Source organism: Aquarana catesbeiana, linkage group LG04 (assembly GCF_042186555.1).
Source record: "Aquarana catesbeiana isolate 2022-GZ linkage group LG04, ASM4218655v1, whole genome shotgun sequence".
Lineage (NCBI taxonomy): Eukaryota > Metazoa > Chordata > Amphibia > Anura > Ranidae > Aquarana > Aquarana catesbeiana.
In genome coordinates, this window is record NC_133327.1 from 281,632,038 (window position 1) to 281,654,346 (window position 22,309).

General features: G+C 39.9%; 1 protein-coding gene across 1 annotated transcript in view; it reads right to left on the reverse strand.

The window, feature by feature from the left end:
- CSMD1 (CUB and Sushi multiple domains 1) overlaps nucleotides 1-22,309 on the reverse strand; it is a 3,274,537-nt gene that overhangs the window by 304,574 nt on the left and 2,947,654 nt on the right. The window contains exon 54 of the mRNA XM_073626646.1: nucleotides 17,925-18,098. Coding sequence (XP_073482747.1) covers nucleotides 17,925-18,098 — 174 coding nt within the window. The remainder of the gene's footprint in view (nucleotides 1-17,924; nucleotides 18,099-22,309) is intronic.

The following is a 22,309-nucleotide window of genomic DNA, read 5'->3' on the forward strand; positions in this document are numbered from 1 at the left end:
TGGTGGATGATTACCTCGGGTCAAAACAGAGATGGAGAGCTTTCCAGCTGACGATCCACTGGCTTACTGCATCATGAGAATAGACCACTGGCCAGAACTTGCCCAGTATGCTATTGAGTTGTTGGGCTGCCCTGCATTCAGGACTGCAGGAGGTTTTGTTACTGATCATAAAACACTTCTGTCCACAGACTCTGTGGACCGTTTGACTTTTATAAAAATGAATCAGTCCTGGATTACCAGCTATGAAGCCCCTAATGCCGATGTCGCTCATTAAGTCTTTTTGGGATGTGGACTCTGCAGGACTTCGAGTCTGCCTAGCTTTGAGGGTGTTCAATCATTTCATCTGGAAGAATGTTTTTGGTATAGGTTTCATGGGCACAATTAACACCCAAAGACCAATTTTTCTGCACCTGTGCATATCATTACAATTTTTTACAGCAAGGAGAATTCTTGCTTTCATCAAGAGTACCTCTATAGGGTTATGGTGGGAAGGCACCACTGACAGCCAAAGAACATTTTTTTTGCACCTGTCTGACAGGTGCATATCATTGCAATTTTTTACAGCAAGGCAAATTCTTGCTTACATCAAGAGTACCTCTATAGGGTTACGGTGGAAAGGCACCACCGACACCCAAAGACCAATTTTTCTGCACCTGTTTGACAGGTGCATATCAATACAATTTTTTACAGCAAGGCAAATTCTTGCTTGCATCAAGAGTAGCTCTATAGGGTTACAGTGGGAAGGCACCACCGACACCCAAAGACCAATTTTTCTGCACCTGTTTGACAGGTGCATACCAATGCAATTTTTTACAGCAAGGCAAATTCTTGCTTTCATCAAGATTTTCTCTATAGGGTTATGGTGGGAAGGCGCCACCGACACCCAAAGACCATTTTTAATGCACCCGTTAATTCTATCCAAAGTCAAAGTGACACCAGAATGTATCCAAAAAATCTCTAATCTTGTTCCCAGTGCACTACATTGTGGCCTCATCATACACACTGGCTCCCCAGCTGTTGTGGAGCAAAATAAAGGCAGCTTGCAGGAAAAATGTCATTTTTTTTAGCTTTATAAATTCAATTATTGCTGCAGCAGATTCTAGATATGGTACAGATCTGCCATTTTACTGTTAGACTAAGGGGAACCCCCTGGCACTATATTGGAAGGAATTTTTCATTTTTAGGCTTTCGCTTTAAAAATCAAAAAATCACTGCTCATTTAAAAATTACGTTTTTCACAAACTTTTTTTTATTGATCCATGTCCCCCAGGGCAGGACCCGGACCCCTATAACCATTGTATGCCTAATTACTTGCATTTAAGCCTTCAAAATGGGCACATTTGATATATGACACTCAGGTCCCATGGACTTTAATGAGGTCCGAACGTTTGCGGTGTTTGGAAGTTCTGGTCCAAACCAAACAGGGGTCCATTCGGGACACATCCCTAATTAGGATGAGTCTAATGCCCTGTACACACAGTCGGACATTGATCGGACATTCCGACAACAAAATCCATGGATTTTTTCCAACGGATGTTGGCTCAAACTTGTCTTGCATACACACAGTCACACAAAGTTGTCAGAAAATCCAATTGTTCTGAACATGGTGACGTAAAACACGTACGTCGGGACTATAAACGGGGCAGTAACCAATAGCTTTTGTCTCTAATTTATTCTGAGCATGCGTGGCACTTTGTGCGTCGGATTTTATAGCAAGCTCTCAAACTTTGTGTGTTGGAAATTCCTATGGAAAATGTGTGATGGAGCCTACACACAGTCGGAATTTCCGGCAACAAAGTCCTATCACACATTTTCCATCGGAAAATCCTATCATGTGTACAAGGCATAAGATCATATCTTAACTGAGTCAATTGTTGGGGTTTTTTTTTTTTTTTTTGGAAGGGTCTTTGTTGCTTATTTCTAATTTGAAAATTTCGTCAGTGAGCTCTTTCACACACTTTTGCTGCTGCCTCTTGGCCCTTGCACCTAGTTGTATAAAAATGCTTCTCATATATGCTTTATGAGCATTCCATAAAGTAAATTGGTACTGTACGGAGAAATCATTATTGTTAAAAAACTCTTTCAAATGCTTTTCAAGATCATTTCTAAATTCTACTTTTTGCATAAGGTATGAGCTAAGCCTACACACTGGAGTTGTGGTGTTATCCTCTGATTTCTCAATGGAGAGAGTAATGGAGGCATGGTCTGACCAGGTGATTTTATATATGGATGCGGAGGTAACTTTAGACAGGGTTCTTTGGTCAACCAGGAATAGGTCAATCCGGGAGTAAGTCTCATGTGGCATAGAAAAAAAGGTAAAGGCTCTTTCTCCTGCATGCAGGCATCTCCAGGCATTCAATAAGTCCTGGTTATATAGTGATGTTAGGAGAGCTGGACTCATACGTTTAGCGCCAGAGGAAGAGTCTACAGAAGGGTCTGGTATTGTATTAAAATCGTCAGATAGGACTAGTCTTCCTTTCTTGTGGGTATGCACCTTTCATAATAATTTGTGAAAAAAGCGCACTTGATGTTGGTTGGGGTTATATGCATTCACAATGGTGTAGGTGACCGAATTTAGGTCGCAAACCAGAATAAGAAAGCGGCCACGGGGATCCTTCACCACTTTATGTAGGGTGAACGCCACCGAGTATTTAATTGCAGTAAGTACCCCTTTTGTTTTGTTTTCCACGTTGGCATGAATATATGGGGAAAGTTCCTATGGGAGCAGACTGGTGGTGATGAGGAATGAAAATGTGTTTCCTGTGTACATAAAATATCACATTTGTTAGAGAGTGCTTCCTTCCATGGGTACTTCCTCTTTGCTGGGTGAGTGAGACCCTTTGAGTTTATAGAGAGAAGTTTTATTCCCATTTTGGAGAGTTTAATAGGCTAGCACAGTATTTAGAGAATACATTCAGTGTTATGCTGAGGGCTCCCTCTTGTGGCCACTTTGAATATGACGTGAAGTAAGCAATATGCGTGGAGTGAAGTTTTGCATTGTACTTACGATTCGCAATGAGGCTCGAGTGTTGGCAGAGTCGTGAGTTCAGCCTTAGGGAAAAGCCGCTGTGGACATCTGCTGCGTAAAGTTTCCTTTCTTGTGTGAGAGTTCTGAAGTCCATAGGTGAAAACAGTAAAGAAAGATCATAAGAGCAAAAAACTGAAAATAAAAGTAAAAGGAGATAACCATGCATCTGGTGCAAAAACAACATATGTAAGGGGTGTCCCTTAACAGTGATGGATAATAACATACCCGAATGCAGCAGTTGCTACTCAAGTTAGACTAGGGGTGAGTTCAAGCCCATAAGCCCTCCCAGAGCTCCGTCCGGGGATTAAAGTGAGCTGTGATTCCCATCCAGGGTTAATTGTGCGATTTGGCATTTTTATTTGTAACCTTTTTCCAGTCAGGTTCAAGCTGCCTTGCGGGCCTGATAGAGTTCTGGTGCTCTATGCATTCAGGAAGGATCTTCCATTCACCCAAAAGAGAAAGGCCTTTCTCCAGGGATTCTACTGTGTACTTTCGCCCTCCCTTTGTGATGGAGAGTTTGGTAGGGTAGCCCCATCTGTAGGTAATTTTGTGGTTTCTGAGCACTTTTCTAATAGTATTCAAATTGTTCCTCTTTTGCAAGGTATATTGGGACAAATCAGCGTAAAACTGCAGATTTTGATATTGCATTGGAATTTGTTCCCGCTTGTGCATTACCATCATAAGTTGCTATTTGTCATGGTAGAAATGGAGACACAGAATCACGTCTCTGGGTATTTGATCAGATAGATGAGCAGGTTTTGGTAAATGGTGGATTCTGTCAATGGTGACATCTAGGTCAGAGAAGTCAGGGATGAGCGACTTAAACAGTGAAGATGCTTAGTTGTGTAGGTCAGGTTGTTGAATAGATTCAGGGACCCCCCTTATTTTCGTATTATTTCTCCTGGACCTGTCCTCAATATCTGCTAATTTAGCTTTAATCCATTCAGCATCCCCCTCTCTTTCTTCATTGCAGTCCACTAAGTCATTAATGGTGGTAGCATATTCCTTTATTTTTGTGTTAAATGTGGTCCACTCTGGATTCCACTGCTTGTATGTCGCTGTTGAAACTATGCATGCATTTGATCATATCAGCCTGCAGTGAGCTCCTAAGAGACAAAAGCATGTCCTTCAGGACAGTGTCCATCACAGGTTGGTGTGAGGTAGGGAAGGATTCAATAGAATCAGGCAGCTCCCTGGTGTCATCCCCTATTCAGTGACAGGGCTTGCCTCTGGATTGTATCCCTCTCCATACATCCTGAACTTGGCTTTGATGGGCTGCTAGAGGCTGGGGATGGAGGATAGGACCGTGGGCCTTGAGCCGTTATTAGAAGCCATCCCGCCCGATTCATGTGATTTGGGCTGTGTTTTAGGTGCAGGGGTAGATGCCGGACCAGCACCATTTTGCCTACCTCCATGCTGTTTGGGGATGAAGAAGTCCATTAGGTGTTGCAGCTTCATATCCTCCTTTCTCTTTCTGGGCATGGTCTCAGAGTGTTCCAGAGCCAGATCGCCTGTATATGCAGGTAAAATTGAGTGCCGGCTGGTCGTTTCGTGCCACTTTTTCCCTGTTTTCATCAGAGCTCCTGTATCAGGCTTCCATATGACTTCATTGCAAGCCATGCCCCAACTGCAATAGCACTTTTTTTAATACAGTCCCTGGTTATATTGATACCGGTCTATAAGCCTTTGGGGGTATGGTTGTCATTTCCAAGGAAATGGGTCAAAACAAAAACACCTTACATCCACTATTAATGTGTTACCTTAATTTAAGTTGGATTTTGACAGATGCAGATGTGCATGAGGTAACCATGATGCAAGCTGAAACTGTGGAGTTACATCTTTCAGTGGGTTTCACATATATTGAGGTGTGTAGTTTTGTTATTCCTGATGTATACTGGGGTGTACAGGAAGTTGACATGTATGCTTGAATAGTCTATTTTTAGTTTGATTGATGGGTGAGATGTGTTGAGTAATTATTTTTTAGATTTTCTTCAACCTCTGTCAATATGATGAAAAATGTCATCAAGCTAGGGATAGTATCTATATGGCTTTTGTTGTATGTTGTTAAAGAATTTGTCCTTCAGGTGAGCCACAAGTTGCATATTGGGGTGCCATTTTACTTCCCATAGCAGTACAACTACTCTGGAACTAGAGGTCATTATTGAAAGTAAAGTAGCTGTGTGTTATGCCCTGTACACATGGTCGGACATTGATCGGACATTCCGACAACAAAATCCATGGATTTGTTCCGACGGATGTTGGCTCAAACTTGTATTGCATACACACGGCCACACAAAGTTGTCAGAAAATCCAATTGTTCTAAACGCGGTGACGTAAAACACGTACATTGGGACTATAAACGGGGCAGTAGCCAATAGCTTTCATCTCTTAATTTATTCTGAGCATGCGTGGCACTTTGTGCATTGGATTTGTGTACTCACGATCGGAATTTCCGACAATGGATATTGTTGTCGGAAAATTTTATAGCAAGTTCTCAAACTGTCTGTGTCAGATATTCCGATGGAAAATATGTGATGGAGCCCACACACGGTCGGAATTTCCGACAACAAGGTCCTATCACACATTTTCTGTCCGAAAATCTGACCGTGTGTACAGAGCATAAGAATGAGTTCAGTGAGTTGTGTTACATCCTCAGCGCTGTATCTGAGGTTTGGTGAGGATGATAAAAATCTGTGACATGCAGCAATCTCATCCTTGTGAGGAATACTGTACAGAGATTTTACATCCATAGTTACTAGAAGTCTGCTTGGTGGTAATTGCTGTATATTGTTGATCTTGTTTAGAAAATCAGTTGAATCTTGCAGGAAACTAGCGGTATTTGTGTCTAATGGTTTTAACACTTTTTCTACAAAAAACATGTTTGGGTGGAGCTTGGACATGTGACGACACTACACACGAAGACCGCGGCTGTTTTGATGGTTGGAAATTTTAAAAAGTTTGTGATAACATGCTTTTTTGATCTTAAACATTGTGAGCATTCTGGATTTTTAAAATTAATGTCATAATGTTTTTAAATACTACACCGTGAGGCAGTTTTGTTCTCCTTTCTGATTTGTATGGTTGGCGATCGGACTTCTGAAGGGATTATCCATGAGCAGAGACCACGATTCAGCCATACAGTCAGGTCCATAAATATTGGGACATCGACACAATTCTAATCTTTTTGGCTCTATACACCACCACAATGGAAATGAAACAAACAAGATGTGCTTTAACTGCCACTTTTTAAGGGACCAAAAGTAATGGGATAGATTAACAATCATCCATGAAACTTTTAAACTTTTACATTTTTAATACTTGGTTGCAAATCCTTTGCAGTCAATTACAGCCTGAAGTCTGGAATGCATAGACATCACCAGACGCTGGGTTTCATCCCTGGTGATGCTCTGCCAGGCCTCTACTGCAACGGTCTTCAGTTTTCATTTTCCCTTCAGTTTTGTCTTCAGCAAGTGAAATGCATGCTCAATTGGATTCAGGTCAGGTGATTGACTTGGCCATTGCATAACATTCCACTTCTTTCCCTCAAAAAAGTCTTTGGTTGCTTTCGCAGTATGCTTCGGGTCATTGTCCATCTGCACTGTGAAGCACCGTCCAATGAATTCTGAAGCGTTTTGCTGAATATGAGCAGATAATATTGCCCGACAACACTTCAGAATTCATCCTGCTGCTTTTGTCAGCAGTCACATCATCAATAAATACAAGAGAATCAGTTCCATTAGCAGCCATACATGCCCACGCCATGACACTACCACCACCATGCTTTATTGATGAGGAGGTATGTTTTGGATCATGAGCAGTTCCTTTCCTTCTCCATACTCTTCTCTTCCCATCACTCTGGTACAAGTTAACCTTGGTCTCATCTCTCTATAGGATGTTGTTCCAGAACTGTGAAGGCTTTTTTAGATGTTGTTTGGCAAACTCTAATCTGGCCTTCCTGTTTTTGAGGCTCACCAATGGTTTACATCTTGCGGTGAACCCTCTGTATTCACTCTGGTGAAGTCTTCTCTTGATTGTTGACTTTGACACACATACACCTACCTCCTGGAGAGTGTTCTTGATATGGCCAACTGACTGGCCCAGGATGTTTTCTTCACCAGGGAAAGAATTCTTCGGTCATCCACCACAGTTATTTTCCGGGGTCTTCCGGGTCTTTTGGTGTTGCTGAGCTCACCGGTGCATTCTTTCTTTTTAAGGATGTTCCAAACAGTTGATTTGACCATACCTAATGTTTTTGCTATCTCTCTGATGAGTTTGTTTTGTTTTTTCAGCCTAATGATGACTTGCTTCACTAATAGTGACAGCTCTTTGGATCTCATATTGAGAGTTGACAGCAACAGATTCCAAATGCAAATAGCACACTTGAAATGAACTCTGGACCTTTTATCTGCTCCTTGTAAATGGGATAATGAGGGAATAACACACACCTGGCCATGTAACAGCTGAGCAGCCAATTGTCCCATTACTTTTGGTCCCTTAAAAAGTGGGAGGCACAAATACAAACTGTTGTAATTCCTACACCGTTCACCTGATTTGGATGTAAATACCCTCAAATTAAAGCTGAAAGTCTGCAGTTAAAGTACATCTTGTTCATTTCATTTCAAATCCATTGTGGTGGTGTCAAAAAGATTAGAATTGTTTTGATGTCCCAATATTTATGTACCTTACTGTAGCTTCTAAGAAGTCTGTTGGGAATCTGACCATGTTCAGAGGTTAATTGAATGCTCTTTGATCGCTTTTACTTAGGTGGTCCAGAATTGAGGGTAAGAGGCTCAGTGTGCAGGGTTGTAGGACTCTTCTTGCCACTATTTTATGTTATTATATGCACAACCGGGATGCCTTCCATATTTCTAAATTCACTGCATTTGTATGGAAATTTCTGAAGGACTTTATTTACATTCCAAAAAGCGCTGCATGTTTAATTTTTTTTATTGAAGTATTGTGATGACAATGCAGAACATACAATATAAACATAACAGCACATAAAGAATCAAAGTTACAATGGTGTAATTATTCTGAAGAGAGAAAATAGTATCGGCCATAGAGGTGGCTGATAATGCCCAGGTGAGAGAAATCTCATAACAGTCTCACATGAGCACCATCAAATGTATATGCTAAGAAACAGTGGGAATAGGGGTGGAATAAGGGTGCTAATAAGAAAAGCGCATAATATAAGAAAGGAAAAGAGAGGTGTAGGTAGTTAAAGATAACAACCAAGAACAAGAGGTAATCTCTACATTTCCTGCTATCCAGATAATGGGAAAATAGACATGGGTGTAGTTATAGTGGCGCCATGAGAGTGAAATTGGAAGGGTGATGTGTGTGGAGAATCTTAGGTTAAGGGTTGAGCTCTGGGATATAGAAGCCAAGAACGCCAATTATGTAAGAATCTAGATGTAGCTAAGTGGGCTTTAGAGAACAAGTATTACAAAAAAAAGTGGTTGTTGAGTATAGTAACCAATTCAAAGATGGGCAGGGCCATCTGGCTTTTCCAACATCTAGCAATGGATAGGCAGGCCGCTATAAAGGTGTGAGTTAAGAAGATGTGAATGTGTGGTGGCCAATTTTTCAATTCCAACACCAAGTAGAGCAAGTTTGGGATACAGAGAGCAGGAAACATGTGTGACCATGGTAATAAACTGAAAAACTTCTTTGCAAAATTTTAGAATGATCAGACATTGCCACCAAATATGTACAAGAGTGCTCCTAAGTCTACAATTACAATAAGTCTCCCCAAGGTAATACTTAAAATTTGGCCTGTTAGTGGGTCCAGAAGACAGGAGTTGAGAACCACTGCTCTAGATGATGGATCTAGGGATATACCTATCATATGAGACTTGGTGTGGTTGACTCTGTACAGTGAGATAGAGTTAAAGTTTGTTAAAATGTCTTGGATAGCCAGGAGAGAGCAAAGTGGGTCAGTGATTGACAAGAGGACATTGTCCATGTACAAGCCTATTTTGTGTTCGGTGTTGCCTACTGTTATGCCTGAAATACAAGGGTCAGTGCGGACCACATGTGCCAGAGGTTCAATTACTAAGGCAAAGATAAGTGGGGTTAGGGAGCATCCCTGCCGGGTACCATTGATTATCTGGAGGGGGTCAGTAAACAATCCCGACGTCAAGACTGTAGCAGAGGGGGGTGTATACAGAGCATTGATTGCTGTAAATATCCATCCAGAGAGGCCAAATTTTACAAGTACTGCAGAGAGATAATCCCAGTTCACCCTGTCAAATGCCTTCTCTACATTAAGAAATAGAAGCAGAGAAGGCGTTCGGTGATGCTCTGCCCACTGTATCAGATTAAGAAACCGGGCTTGCCGCCCGGTGACAAAGCCCACCTGTACCAGTTGTGGGATTAGGAGGGAAATTCTGGTGGCTAAGAGTTTGGCGTATATCTTGATATCAGTGTTTAGTAGAGAGATGGGGTGGTAGTTGGCTGGTGAGTCTGGGGATTTGCCAGGCTTGGGAATGGTAACTATAAGGGCCTCAAGGTTTTCTTTAGGGGGTCGGCCTGTGCTGGTGATACTATAAAACATGTTAGTTTATCTAGGGACAAGAATGTCAGAGTAGAGCTTAAAATATTAATTTGAGAAGACATCTGGGTCAGGGGATTTATGTAGTGCGAGGGAGGAAATTGCTCCTGCGACTTCAGTGACAGTGAAGGTAGAAGATAAGGCCATGAGTTGAGCAGATGATAATTTAGGTAGTGTCATAGATTGCAAGAAGTGGTTAATCTTGTCAATTGAAGGGATATTCTGGTCTGAGGCGGAGTTAAGGTTATAGAGTTTGGAGTAGAAATCCCTAAAGATATTGGCTATTTTGGCAGGGCTAGTTACTTTTTCCTTGTTTTGCCCAAGTAAATAGGCAATTTTTGATTTTGCTAGGTGGCACTTATGTTGGTTGGCTAACAGAGAACCGGATTTATTGCCTTGAGAATAAGAGGTAAGTTTTAGGCATCTGATGTAGTAGACATGTCCCTTTCGGAGCAATTCTATCAATTCCTGATGCAAAGTACGAAGTTGTGAGTCAACTTGAGAAGAAAGTGTTGATTTATATAGTTGCTCTAAGGCACTGATTTTGTTGCGTAAGAGGATAGTTTGGTCAAGACGTCTACATTTCTCTTGGGCTCCCATCTTTATAAAAAGTCCTCTAATAAATGCCTTATGGACATTCCACAATATGGCATCATCATGTACTGTACCTTGGTTTTAGTGGGAAAAAGAACCCAATCTCAAATGCAACCTCTTCCCTGCAGGTGGGGTTGTCAAGGAGTGAGGAGTTGAGTCTCCATACAGAGGGTAGAGTGGGTCTAGCCATGAACTGAAGTTCACTGGAGACAGGGGCATGGTCATACTACATAATAGACCAAATCAGTGCCTTTGAAATTGATTTCAAAGTGTATTTGACCACAAGAAAGAGGTTAATCCTCGAGTAGGTTCTTTGGGAATTTGAATAGAAGAAGTAATCCCTCTCAGAGTCATGTGCCAAGCATCAAATAAGTCTTCTGAGGAGACAAGGTAAGATGGTGCATTAGAGTGCTTTCTATGGGTGCTCGTGGAATCAATGGTGGAATCTATCACTTCATTAAAATCTCCTCACAAGATTAATCATTTAGAGTCATGGAGTGAGATTTTGTGCATTAATGAGGAGTAAAATTGGTGAGCATGCAACCTGGCAGGCTGCAGGAAAAGGAGGGGGATGAGAACCCTCCTGAACCATACCTGGCCACATGCCCTCAACACAGGGAGAGTGTTTTGGGGTCTCCCAAAACACCTTGTCCTCATGTTGATGGGGATAAGGGCCTCTTCCCCACAACACTTGCCCGGTGGTTGTGGGGGTGTGCGGGTGGGGGGCTTATCGGAATCTGGATCCCACTTTAACAAGGGAACCCCCAGATCCCGGACCCCCTATGTGAATGGGTATCAGGAACATTGTACCCATACACATTCACCAAAAAAGTCTCAAAATGGTAAAAATTACAGGAGACAGTTTGGGCCCTTTATTAAAAAAAAGTGTCCTGCGATGTCACTTTATCTTCGATGACAGCGCTGACGACCCGCAAAAAAAAAAACGGAAAAACTCTGCCTCAATGGGAGTGCTGTCCCGTGACTGCAGGCTTTTTGCAATGACAGCTGTTATATAGCTGAGGGTGGGGCAACCTGGTGATGTAAATGGGTGACCATGCCCCCCTCTGACGTTACGTGACATTGCATGACGTCATAAGGGGGCAGGGCACGAGCCCTGGTACGGTTCAGGGGGGCACTCTCTCATCCCCCCTCTTTTCCTGCGGCCTGCCAGGTTGCTTGCTCGGATAAGGGTCTGATATGGATTGTGGGGGGGACCACCACACCATTTTTTAAAAAAAAATTGGCGCAGGGTTCCCCTTAAGATCCATACCAAACCTGGAGGGCCTGGTAAGGATTTTGGGGAGACTCTCATGCAATTTTTTTAATTTGGTGTGGGGTTCCCCTTAATATTTATACCAGACCCGAAGGGCCTGGTAATGGACTGGGGGGACCCATGCCGTTTTTTTCAATGATTTTTATCTATATTGCCGAGATCCGACAATTCATTACAGCTCGAGCAGTTTTAAATGACGTTTTTTCCTTTAGAAATGTCATTTTGCTGTGGTACTGTTCTAAACACGGGAAAGATGCACTACTTTACAGGCATACTAAGGGCACCCCCAGTCACGATATTTGAAGGAATATTTCATTTTTATTGTTTCACTTTAAGCATTATTAAAATCACTGATTCTGAAAAAACTGCCATTTTTAAAACTTTTTTTTGCATTGATACATGTCCCCTGGGGCAGGACCCGGGTCCCCAAACACTTTTTATGGCAATAACATGCACATAAGCCTTTAAAATTAGCACTTTTGATTTTTCATGGTGTTCGCACAAATTTTTTGCCTGTTCGCAAGTTCTTGTGCAAACCGAACCGGGGGGTATTTGGCTCATCCCTACTGATAGATATTTTCATGCTACCCTGTATCACACACAGATCTAATATTGAATATGTGATAATATATATTGGGGATGAGACATGCTGTTTGGACGAGTTTGACGTACAATCTTTTATGACTGAATGCAATTTTGTCTAAATAATTATTTTATCTCAGTTTTCAGTTTTTTATTTACATTATAACAAAAATCTTTGGTTTTAACTTACACGTGTTGAGTACCTTAAAAGTATGTGTTTCATGATCCTTCCAACTCACACGATCACTCTCAAAATTGTGCTGCCACAGCCGTTCTTTTTCAAATGTTTTACCTATTCTGTAAATCACATCCAGAACCCACTGTTGTATAAATTTGAGGGTCTGATTTAGGCTCCATTCACACCTAAGCATAGTGCTGCTGCACCGCACTTTTTTTTTTAGCTTTTTTGTGTTTTTTTGTGCACATTTTTGGAGCAGCACCATTTATTTGAATGGGCCTCCCTCCACTCCAAAAACACTCCAAAGAGGCTCATGTACCAAATGTCTGGCTGTTCAACTTTTGCTACAATTTTAGCACATTTTGTCGCACTGTATTTGGGGTGTCATTAAGAAATAACGCCATTACAAATGTGCGATTTTTTTCCCGTGATTCAAATAAACTTAGGTGTGAACGGAGCCTTACTAAAGCATGGTGAAGAACAGTTACACAAGGAGGTTCTGGGTCAGAATTAATAAAATGGAAAGTGATCTAGAGTGAATCTGCACTCTCTTCAAATATCTAATCATGTAAAGAATAACCTTCTTTAAATAAACATGGGTTACTTTTAGCTCACTTGTACTATTTTAATAAACCTGGATCATTTAACTTCACTGTGCTTCACCACCCTTCACATTTTGGTAAGTCAGATCAGGTTGCCATATCAACGTCAATTGCCCAGAGTGCTTAAAGTAGCCACCTCCTCTCTAGTACATCAGGACATTTTTAGCATACTGGCACAGAAAAAGGTGACTACTATCAACCACCATTGTTGTAGATCTATTGCTATAAAATCACACAAAATCTAAAATTTTATTCTGATGGAATAAAAAAAAATTAGCACATGTAACTAAGCATGAACGTAATAATTTCTTGTAACTAGTATTATAACCCATGTCCATAAGGAAGTGAAGAAAACTACAAGATAATTATCATAAGCATGGGCATGTTGTAATGGAACTACGTTAAATAGATAAACATATTTAATGGAAACACAAGCAAGACAGAACATTGCCCCTAAGATACAAAATATACAAGCATACAACTATTCATAAAGAATAGATAGAACCTTCCATGCGGACTGTGTCTATGTGATTTCCAGAGTGTAATTAATGACCATTCATGTGCTTACTAGTGGTGTTCCTTTGCTCATATAGCTAATATACTGTAACTGTTGTCTAATGAGCAAATTTTCTAATTTTTCTCATTTTTTTTATAGTAACCTTCCATAAAAAGTTTAATATGTTTTCAAAGGGGAGGAAAGTTACTGTTCTGTGTAAGTATCTGGCCCATGCCCACTGTATGCCAATCATCATCAGTACCTTACATTTATATGGGACTTTGAAATAGATGACGGAACAGAGAGGAAAATATAGTGTGTGCAGGTCCAGATCTTCACAAACCTCCCTTTTAAATAAAACAAATTGTTAAAAGTTCATAACAGAATGCCTAGATCTTAATGCAAGCATAAATAAATGTGTACTAAAGCTTATAGGGGCAAACTTTTCTCAATGGCCCAGATATCTGAAAAACTATTTGAAATAGTAAACACTTCAGACATATTCTTTCTTACATTTCCATATAGATGAAACCTAACAATTCAATATAAGCAAATAAAAAGCATCTATAAATCAAGAGGATAAAAGCTCACAAGCAACCACAAATAGATTTCTGATACTCGACTTCTTCTAACGCTGTACCAAGCAACGTTTGAACCAAATTTCTAGAAAATAGGCTTCTTATCAATGATCCTGTGACATGAAATATATGCATTTCCATTAGTCACTAAATCAGTTCTCCTCATGGAGCTATGGAGGGCTGACAATAATCTGAAAATTGAAAGATGTTCCTTGGTCTTCCTTTATACTGAAAGGGGATGTACTCTTCACAAATGAAGAAAGATTAAAGCTAGATAGGGCAGGGTAAGAAAGGTTTTGCCTTTGAAATAAATAATATTTGAAGATACAAAATGATAAACCAGACAATATTATCTAGTATCTTATTTTTGGAAAGGTAAAATGAAACATTAGAACTGGTAGTACACCAAACTTCTAGTAAGTTTTTCAAATAAGTGAAATATACAGTACTGTTTATTAAACTAGACTATAGTTATCTACCATGTTGTTTAACATACCTATATTTAGCTTTACTACTGGTAGGACCCAGGTTCCTTTACAGGACAGGAGATTTCTTCTAATCATACTTAGTAATTGGTTGACCAAAGTAAATTTTTGTCCTCCAATAACACAGCACAGTCACAATACAGCACAGTGGGAATGTAAAGATATGATGTCTTATACACCAGACAATTACACCTTTGCTGAGGGATGAATTGTGTCTGTGAGGAACCCACCTACTGCCTGAGTGGAATTGACACAGTGATGGCCATGGTGCAGTAAGTTCAGAATGCACTATATGAACTTGCTAAGTGCTTGTAGAGGATGTATAACCCTATTGTTTCACACTATCTTTGGCAGTTTTAGAGTTGTGTGACTTTGGTTTTCATTATGCCCTGTTAGACATACTGTTTCATTTGCTGCTTGCAATTTTGGCTCAGTGTGGATTTCACTTATGGTCTCCACTTACACCAGCTATTGCATGTCCAGCTCATCCTTCACTTTGCATGAATGAAAGGTATGAACTAACCTGCATGAACACTAAGTGGAAATTCCAGTACCTGACTTTAGCATAAGGTGGACTCAATAAGGTAAGGTCATAAGGTGCAATAACACATGAACTTAGAGAGTGTCCTATATTGCCAAGACTTTTGTAAGTGAATATTAACCACTTGACCGCCGGAAGATTTACCCCCTTCATGACCAGGCCATTTTTTTGCAATACGGCACTACGTTAATTTAACTGACAATTGCGCAATCATGCAACACTGTACATAAATAAAATGTATGCAATTTTTTCCAACAATTAGAGCTTTCTTTTGGTGGCATTTGATCACCACTGTGTTTTTTTAATCTTTTGCGCTATAAACAAAAAGACTGATAATTTTGAAAATAAAATATACATTTTTTACTTTCTGCTATAAAACATATCCAATAAAAAAAATAAAAAATCAAATTTCTTCATAAATTTAGGCAAATATGTATTCTGCTACATGTTTTTGGTAAAAAAAAATCCCAATAAGCATTTATTGATAGGTGTATGTGAACGTTATAGCATGTACAAACTATGTTCTATATATTTATGGATTGTTTAAATTTTTTTATACTAGTAAATGCTGGCAATTAGTGGGGCTGCGATATTGCGGCAAACAATTGGACACTAACTGACACTTTGCTAAAACCAGTGACTAGTGTCATTAGTACAGTGACAGTGCATTTTTTTAGCACTGTTCACTGTTCTAATGACACTGGCTGGAAAGGGGTTAAACATCTAGGGCAATCAATTGGTTAACTGTCTGCCTAACCAGTGTTTTAGTGTACTGTATGTGCTGCTTTTAATAGGGGAAGAGATGGATTCTAGTCCCTGCTTTGCAAGAACACAGAATCTACCCCTTCCCCCCTGTTAGAACGGAAATCTGCTTGTTTACATAGGTAGATCCTTGTTCTGTGGGGTTTACCAATGATCGTCGGGTGCTGGAGAATATTGAGTGCATAGCACCCACAGATCAGCTTCTACTGTGAATAATCACAGCAGAACCGGCTGACCAGCAATGCACACATGCCCCCTGCAGGCAGAAGTGCAGATCTTGTATATATACGTGATTCTATGCAAAACTGCTATAGGGTGGGCAGAACTGCCGCACTGTAGCAGTAAAACTGCTATAGGGTAGCCAGCAAGTGGTTAATTGAATCTTTGACACCAGACCCTTGTTGCAACACAACTTATATATAAGTATGGTCAGAATGTTGATTTCCACATGCTGGATTTTCTGTGCTGTACTCCAGTCTCAATGAGACTCAATGAAACATATAGTGGTATGATAGCCAGTTTAATTATTTTATTATATCATGCACATATGGCACTGGTACTTTTGCTATATGGTTGATGTGCACAAGGATGAGTGGTGAATGGGTGAATTATAATGTCTTGTTTTTTAAATTACTGAGTGGGGTATTTTTGTAGAGGTTATTTAGTCTATTTTATTTTGTTATGTTAGCGCTTGTTGATTATGCACTTGAAATTTGAGGGGCCTTTTAATTTTTACTGCTCAGAGCTGAGTTTGCCTTCTGCATTTAGTAGATCTGGCTATGGATTAAGGGTATCTATTAATGCCTGTGCATGCCCACCCCTGGCAACTGCCTAAGGCAACTCTGTAGTAAAGTACAAGTTAATGAAAGAAAAGCTCTGCTGCATACTTTTCTCCATAAAATTTCAGTCACTTTATGATTCTTCTCTGCTAAGTGTCCGTGAATCCTCCAGAGGATCTATGCAAATAAGGACTTTCTGAAGGCCAGCATTTGATGAGGGCAGCATTTCTTTAAATGGACTTAGGAGGGGTTTTGAGGACTAAATTGATGCTGTACACTATGGTTGAGTGCTTTTAGTATATTTTCTTATACTTTTTTACAAAGTAGTTTTAAATTGAAGCTAAGCACCTATTGAATTATGCCCTGTACATACGAGCGGACTTTTCGACCGGACTGGTCCGACGGACCGAATGCGGCGGACAATCCGACCATTTGTGGTCTTCATCGGACCTTCAGCAGACTGTTTCTGTCGAAAATCTGAGGGACTTTAGATGTGGAACATGTTTCAAATCTTTATGTCGGAACTCCACCGGACCCAGTTCCTATCGAAAAATCCCCTCGTCTGTATACTAGTCCGACGGATGAAAATCGAAGCTAGGTCACGTTTACGTAAGTTCAAAGATATGTGGTCTCTTTGGTTACATCATCCAAAATGTACTGTTCAACTGTAATTACCCTGGTGTAAACTACTTATGGATTGTTTATCCCTTCACTCACAACCTGCTGGTGCCCTTCTCCCTCCAGCTCCTATTTCCTCCCCCCTCATCCCTAACCCCCCCTCCCCCCCCTTTTTTTTTTTTTTTTTTCCCGTCTAGAACCTGTTACTACTCGACAACCATCCTTTGTTCAACATTTTACTGTTTCGATTTACCACAATGTTAATAAACGAATAGACAGTTTCTAGTCGGAACATCTGTATATGTCACTACTGTTATGACTCTAACATGTATGTACCTGTTTGAAACTTCAATAAAAATTACAATTAAAAAAAAAAAGAAAATCGAAGCTAGGGCAACTATTGGCTACTGGCTATGAACTTCCCTATTTTAGTCCGGTCGCACGTCATTACATACACATCCATCGGAATTTGGTGTGATCGTGTGTAGGCAAGTCCGTTTGTTCGAAAGTCTGTCGGGAGTCCGTCAAAAGTCCATCGAAAGTCCGTAGGAAAGACTGTCGGACCTTTGTTGTCGAAAAGTCCACCCGAGTGTACAGGGCATAAGGAGATACATTTGCTAAGTGCATTTCTGTACTCACAAACCAGAAACTTGCTATTCCAGTTTATGAGACGTAATCCAGATGTTAAACCCTTGTGGTAATAGTAGGGGAAAAATTCCTTGACAGCGCAGTTTAAGCCACTGAAAAATATAAGGAGCATGGGGTGTTGTTTATAGTATCTATAATTAACTACAATATCAATTTCTACTGGACCAACTCTTTAGCTAAGGAAGATTTATACTCAGAACATCTTACCTCGGCAATATGGAAGAGGGGTGCTCCACATACCATTGCTGCGACATTGTGCTTGAGATGAACCTTGAAGCACATAGCCTAGATTACATGTGAAGTTAACAACATCATTTAAATTAAATTCACTTCCATTGGTAATTCCATGGGCAGGATTTCCAGGATGACCACAAGTTATAGCTGTAATAAGAAAAAAGAGCTCTCACATTCTCATAGAATATAGCCATTCATTAAGTATTCATACTTTGACACTCAGTGAAATTGTACACTGTCAGTTTATGTCCTGTCCTTCTTCTGAAATCTGACTGCAGATCTTTTTAGCTAAAATAGAAAGGTTCAGGTTTGACAACCTCTCCTCATATATTGAGTAACAGTGCAGTCATAAGACCTTTTTAAGACATTATGATTGATTATAATTTTATAACATATCTGCGAATAATGTGGTTTGACGTGTATAAATAAATTACATATAAGCTGATTTATGTTTTTGCATTTTAATTTCATTGTAGTCAACCAAATAATAGAAAATGTGAAGGTGCTCATAAATTTTGCTAGATTCTTAGGTTGACAGATTAAACTGATATAGTTTTTTTGCAGAAAGATGCTTGTAGGACAAAAACTTAACAATTGTCATATTTTTTAAATTTCCAAGTTTCTAAGAAAGAGATAAATTGTTTTTCACTTACTCACTCACTCAGAGAAGTATATTGATTTACATTGAGTTGACATGCTCATATTCACTTTGCTTAAAGTGGTGATTGTTAAGTCACATAACCCCATTACTTATATCCTCTCTGTTTTATGAAGATCTAAAATACTGTGTTGTAATTTTTGTTTTAAATGTTATCCTAAATACCTTTTTTCACACCAACGCTCTATGGTCACATGATCTCCTCCACTCTCCTTCCCGATCTAAGGAGAGCAGCAGGAGGGGCTGAGATTCCCCTCTGATGTCAGCCGGCCAGTAGTGGGAGGTCACGTGACTGCAGAGGGGCACTGTGAAGGGAGATATTTAGGAATATAATATAAAAGAAAAAATGACACACAGTACTTTAGATCTTCATAAAACAGAGATGATACAAGTATTGGGGGCTATGGGGTTATGTATTGCTGCAGAAATAATCAGAAGGAGAGGGAAGGAGAGGGGGTGAGAGGGGAGGGGCAGGGAGGAGATTGGCTCTCACTACACAGACTGAGCTGACAGACAGGGAGGGAGGGGGAGAGGGAGAAACTGAAAGATGACAGGGGCATGTAAACTGACCATGGTATCTTGGATCAGCAGCCATGATTACCATGGTCAGTTCACATAGGGCAGACACAGAAACAGGCAGAAATTAACAAGGTATTTTAGAACATAGAAAAGGACAAAATACACTGCAACAGCACTATGCTGTTATTCAAACTTTAAAGGGACAGGTGTTTTTTTTTCTTTTTTAGGGTTACAACCACTTTAAAGGCTATTCACTTTGAGGATTTTTATGCACAAGTAAACGTAATGTTTTTTTTGCTGATTGGGTATTTTTTGCAAAGAGAATTTTCATCACATTCAATTGGTTATGGGGAAAATTCCCTTGTAAAGCGAATAACCTATCTGTCTTTAGTAAATCAACCTAACAGTTTGAGCTATGAAATTCTGCTGGAGAGAATATGGCTAGTTGAACTGTCATTGATTGTTGGTTGGTGGAAGGGTTATGAAAGACATCTATTCTGTTCTGTAAGTATATATTGTAATAATAATACATAAAAAACTGTAGCGCTCAGAAATAGATATTTGAGCAATTGGTACTAAATCAAGTGAAAAAAAAAAGAAAAATATTATAAAGAAAATAAGTCCATCTAAGAGGAGAAAGAAAGGGTTTTTTGGGGGGACTTTGAATGAGGTGGGTACACATGACTAGAAGATGAGTCGATATCAAAAACATGTTTTTATTGGTGAAACAAGGAACATGGCAAAATGACATGATACATGCAGCAATAAATAAAATTGTCAATCACATATTACAGACCATATATAGAAACAAACATTAGTAGCAACCAGCCAACCAGTGTGTGGTGTGGAACAAATCCTGGATGTAATAAAAAACACTTAAAAATACATGGTAGGTGGCAAACTCAAGATAATGTAATGAGTAGATAATGTAATGAGTGAATGAGAATAAGTGCATCCAAATTAGCCAGACGCGTTTCATGGATAATACCACTCTTCAGGGGTGGGTGCACGCAAATCTATAAAACAAAACATGAGTAGACCAGTATGATCCAATGTTGTACCCCTCAATGGGGAGGAGATGTACAAAAAGGAAGGCAGAGAATTACTCATCCCTATAAGTATTTACATTGTAAAAAGTCTGGAAAATGGGGGACGAGGAGTCAGAGGCTGCCCAAATGGTCTGTACCGGGAGCTGTGGAAGGGACCTGCAGAAGAGGGATGGGGCACATAAACATGACCCCCAAGAAGACGAAAGACAAAGATCCTGATAGTGGTGTGAGTGGGCTTCATATCTAAAAATATATATTGGGTATACTGTAAATACTCTATATGGTGGGAAGTTGCTAGAGCCCAACACCAAAGTGCAGGTGAACAAGTGAGTGGAAAGGAAAATAGTGTGTGAGGAGGAAAGAGCAGATCAGAGATAAAAAAGAAAACTATGAAACAGATATAAATGACAAAAATAGGAGTGAGACACTGTGAGCATGAACAGGAAAAGAATGACCATGTAATTACCTGTTACTAAAGTAAGAAAAGTGGATTCCAAATAGTGTGCAGTGTGCACAAAAAAGGTGCTACCATGAGGACTGGCTAACACAGAGTAAGGATGTTAAATATGCTCGGTACACCCCACGGGCTCCTTCCTAACGTCACACAGGTGCATCAACCGAGTAAGAGAGACGTCCACACCCGAGCAGCAGCCACCGCCCATGGAGACTGGAAACGACCCCTCCATATAGTGACACCAGATGGAAAAATTCAAACATACCAGCACCAGACAGCCCTGTGTGGACATCATGCGCATGGAGTCGAAATATGACACCAATTTGCGGAAGAGGCAAGCCCACCCAATCCCATTACAACATTGGATCATACTGGTCTACTCAAGTTTAGTTTTATAGATTTGCATGCACCCGCCCCTGAAGTGTGGTATTATCCACAAAACGCGTCTGGCTAATTTGGATGCACTTTTTCTCATGCAGACGCCTCTACTCTCTACATTATTTTGAGTTCACCACCTACCATGTATTTGTTTTTATTACATCCAAGATTTGTTCCACACCACACAGGGGTTGGCTGGTTCCTACTGTTTGTTTCTATATATGGTCTGTAATATGTGATTGACAATTTTATTTATTGCTGCATGTATCATGTCATTTGAGATGTTCCCTGTTTCACCAATAAAAAACATGTTTTTGATATCGACTCATCTTCTAGCCATGTGCACCCACCTCATTCAAAGTCCCAAAAAAAACACTTTATTTACACAGATTTAGGGATGGAGACATGTGACCCACATGTCTCATGTAAAGTCCCAAACTCCCCCTTTTTAGTTCATATAAGAGGAGAAAAACACTTCACAGAAGTGAAAAACCACGTGAAAAAATCATATACTTAAAGTCAATCTATATATGTGATAAATCCATTAAGAAAAAGTTCTATTTTTGAAATTCCCACAATTTTCAGAAATAAATCCTCCACGAGAACTTCTCTGCCAGCAAGTGAAGTGAAATGACCCTCCACCACACAAACATGATGGCCACTCCCCCTGATGATGTCCGTGGTGATAAAACTCATAGGGTTGGGCCAATGAGAGTGATGCGATCACGCCAGCCTGGACCTTGAAGTTAGATGCGTAACTTGAGGAAGGAATTAGGATGCCTGTATTCTGATACTATATATCACTTGTTTATTATGACGGCCTTGTGAGTATGTTTTAATCTTTACATTAAATTGATTTAATGAGAGCCTTTTTGCTTTTCTTTTAACCTGGATGAATTATTTTGGAATGTGTATATGGAGAACTGTTATCTGGAGCTCTGATGATTAAAAAAAAAATTAAAAAATGCAGCGCTAGGAGAGTATAACAACTCCAGAGATCACTCTGGGGTATATATTCAAAAAGAGAAATAGTGAATTATTATATGAATACACATTCAAAAAGATATACAAAAGTGCTCAGTGCATAGATAGGAACAATAGGTGAAGTCATGTGGGCATAGTACAAAATCTTGAACAGAAGGAACACATAAAGTTCATATATTAGTTTACACATGAAATGTTATCTGACCAAGGCTTATCAACATAGCAATATGCCTATAATGAACACTCATAACTCCATAAAGACATCCAATATAAAATAATCAATTTCATAGAGATATTATTGAGATGTTGTTATTCT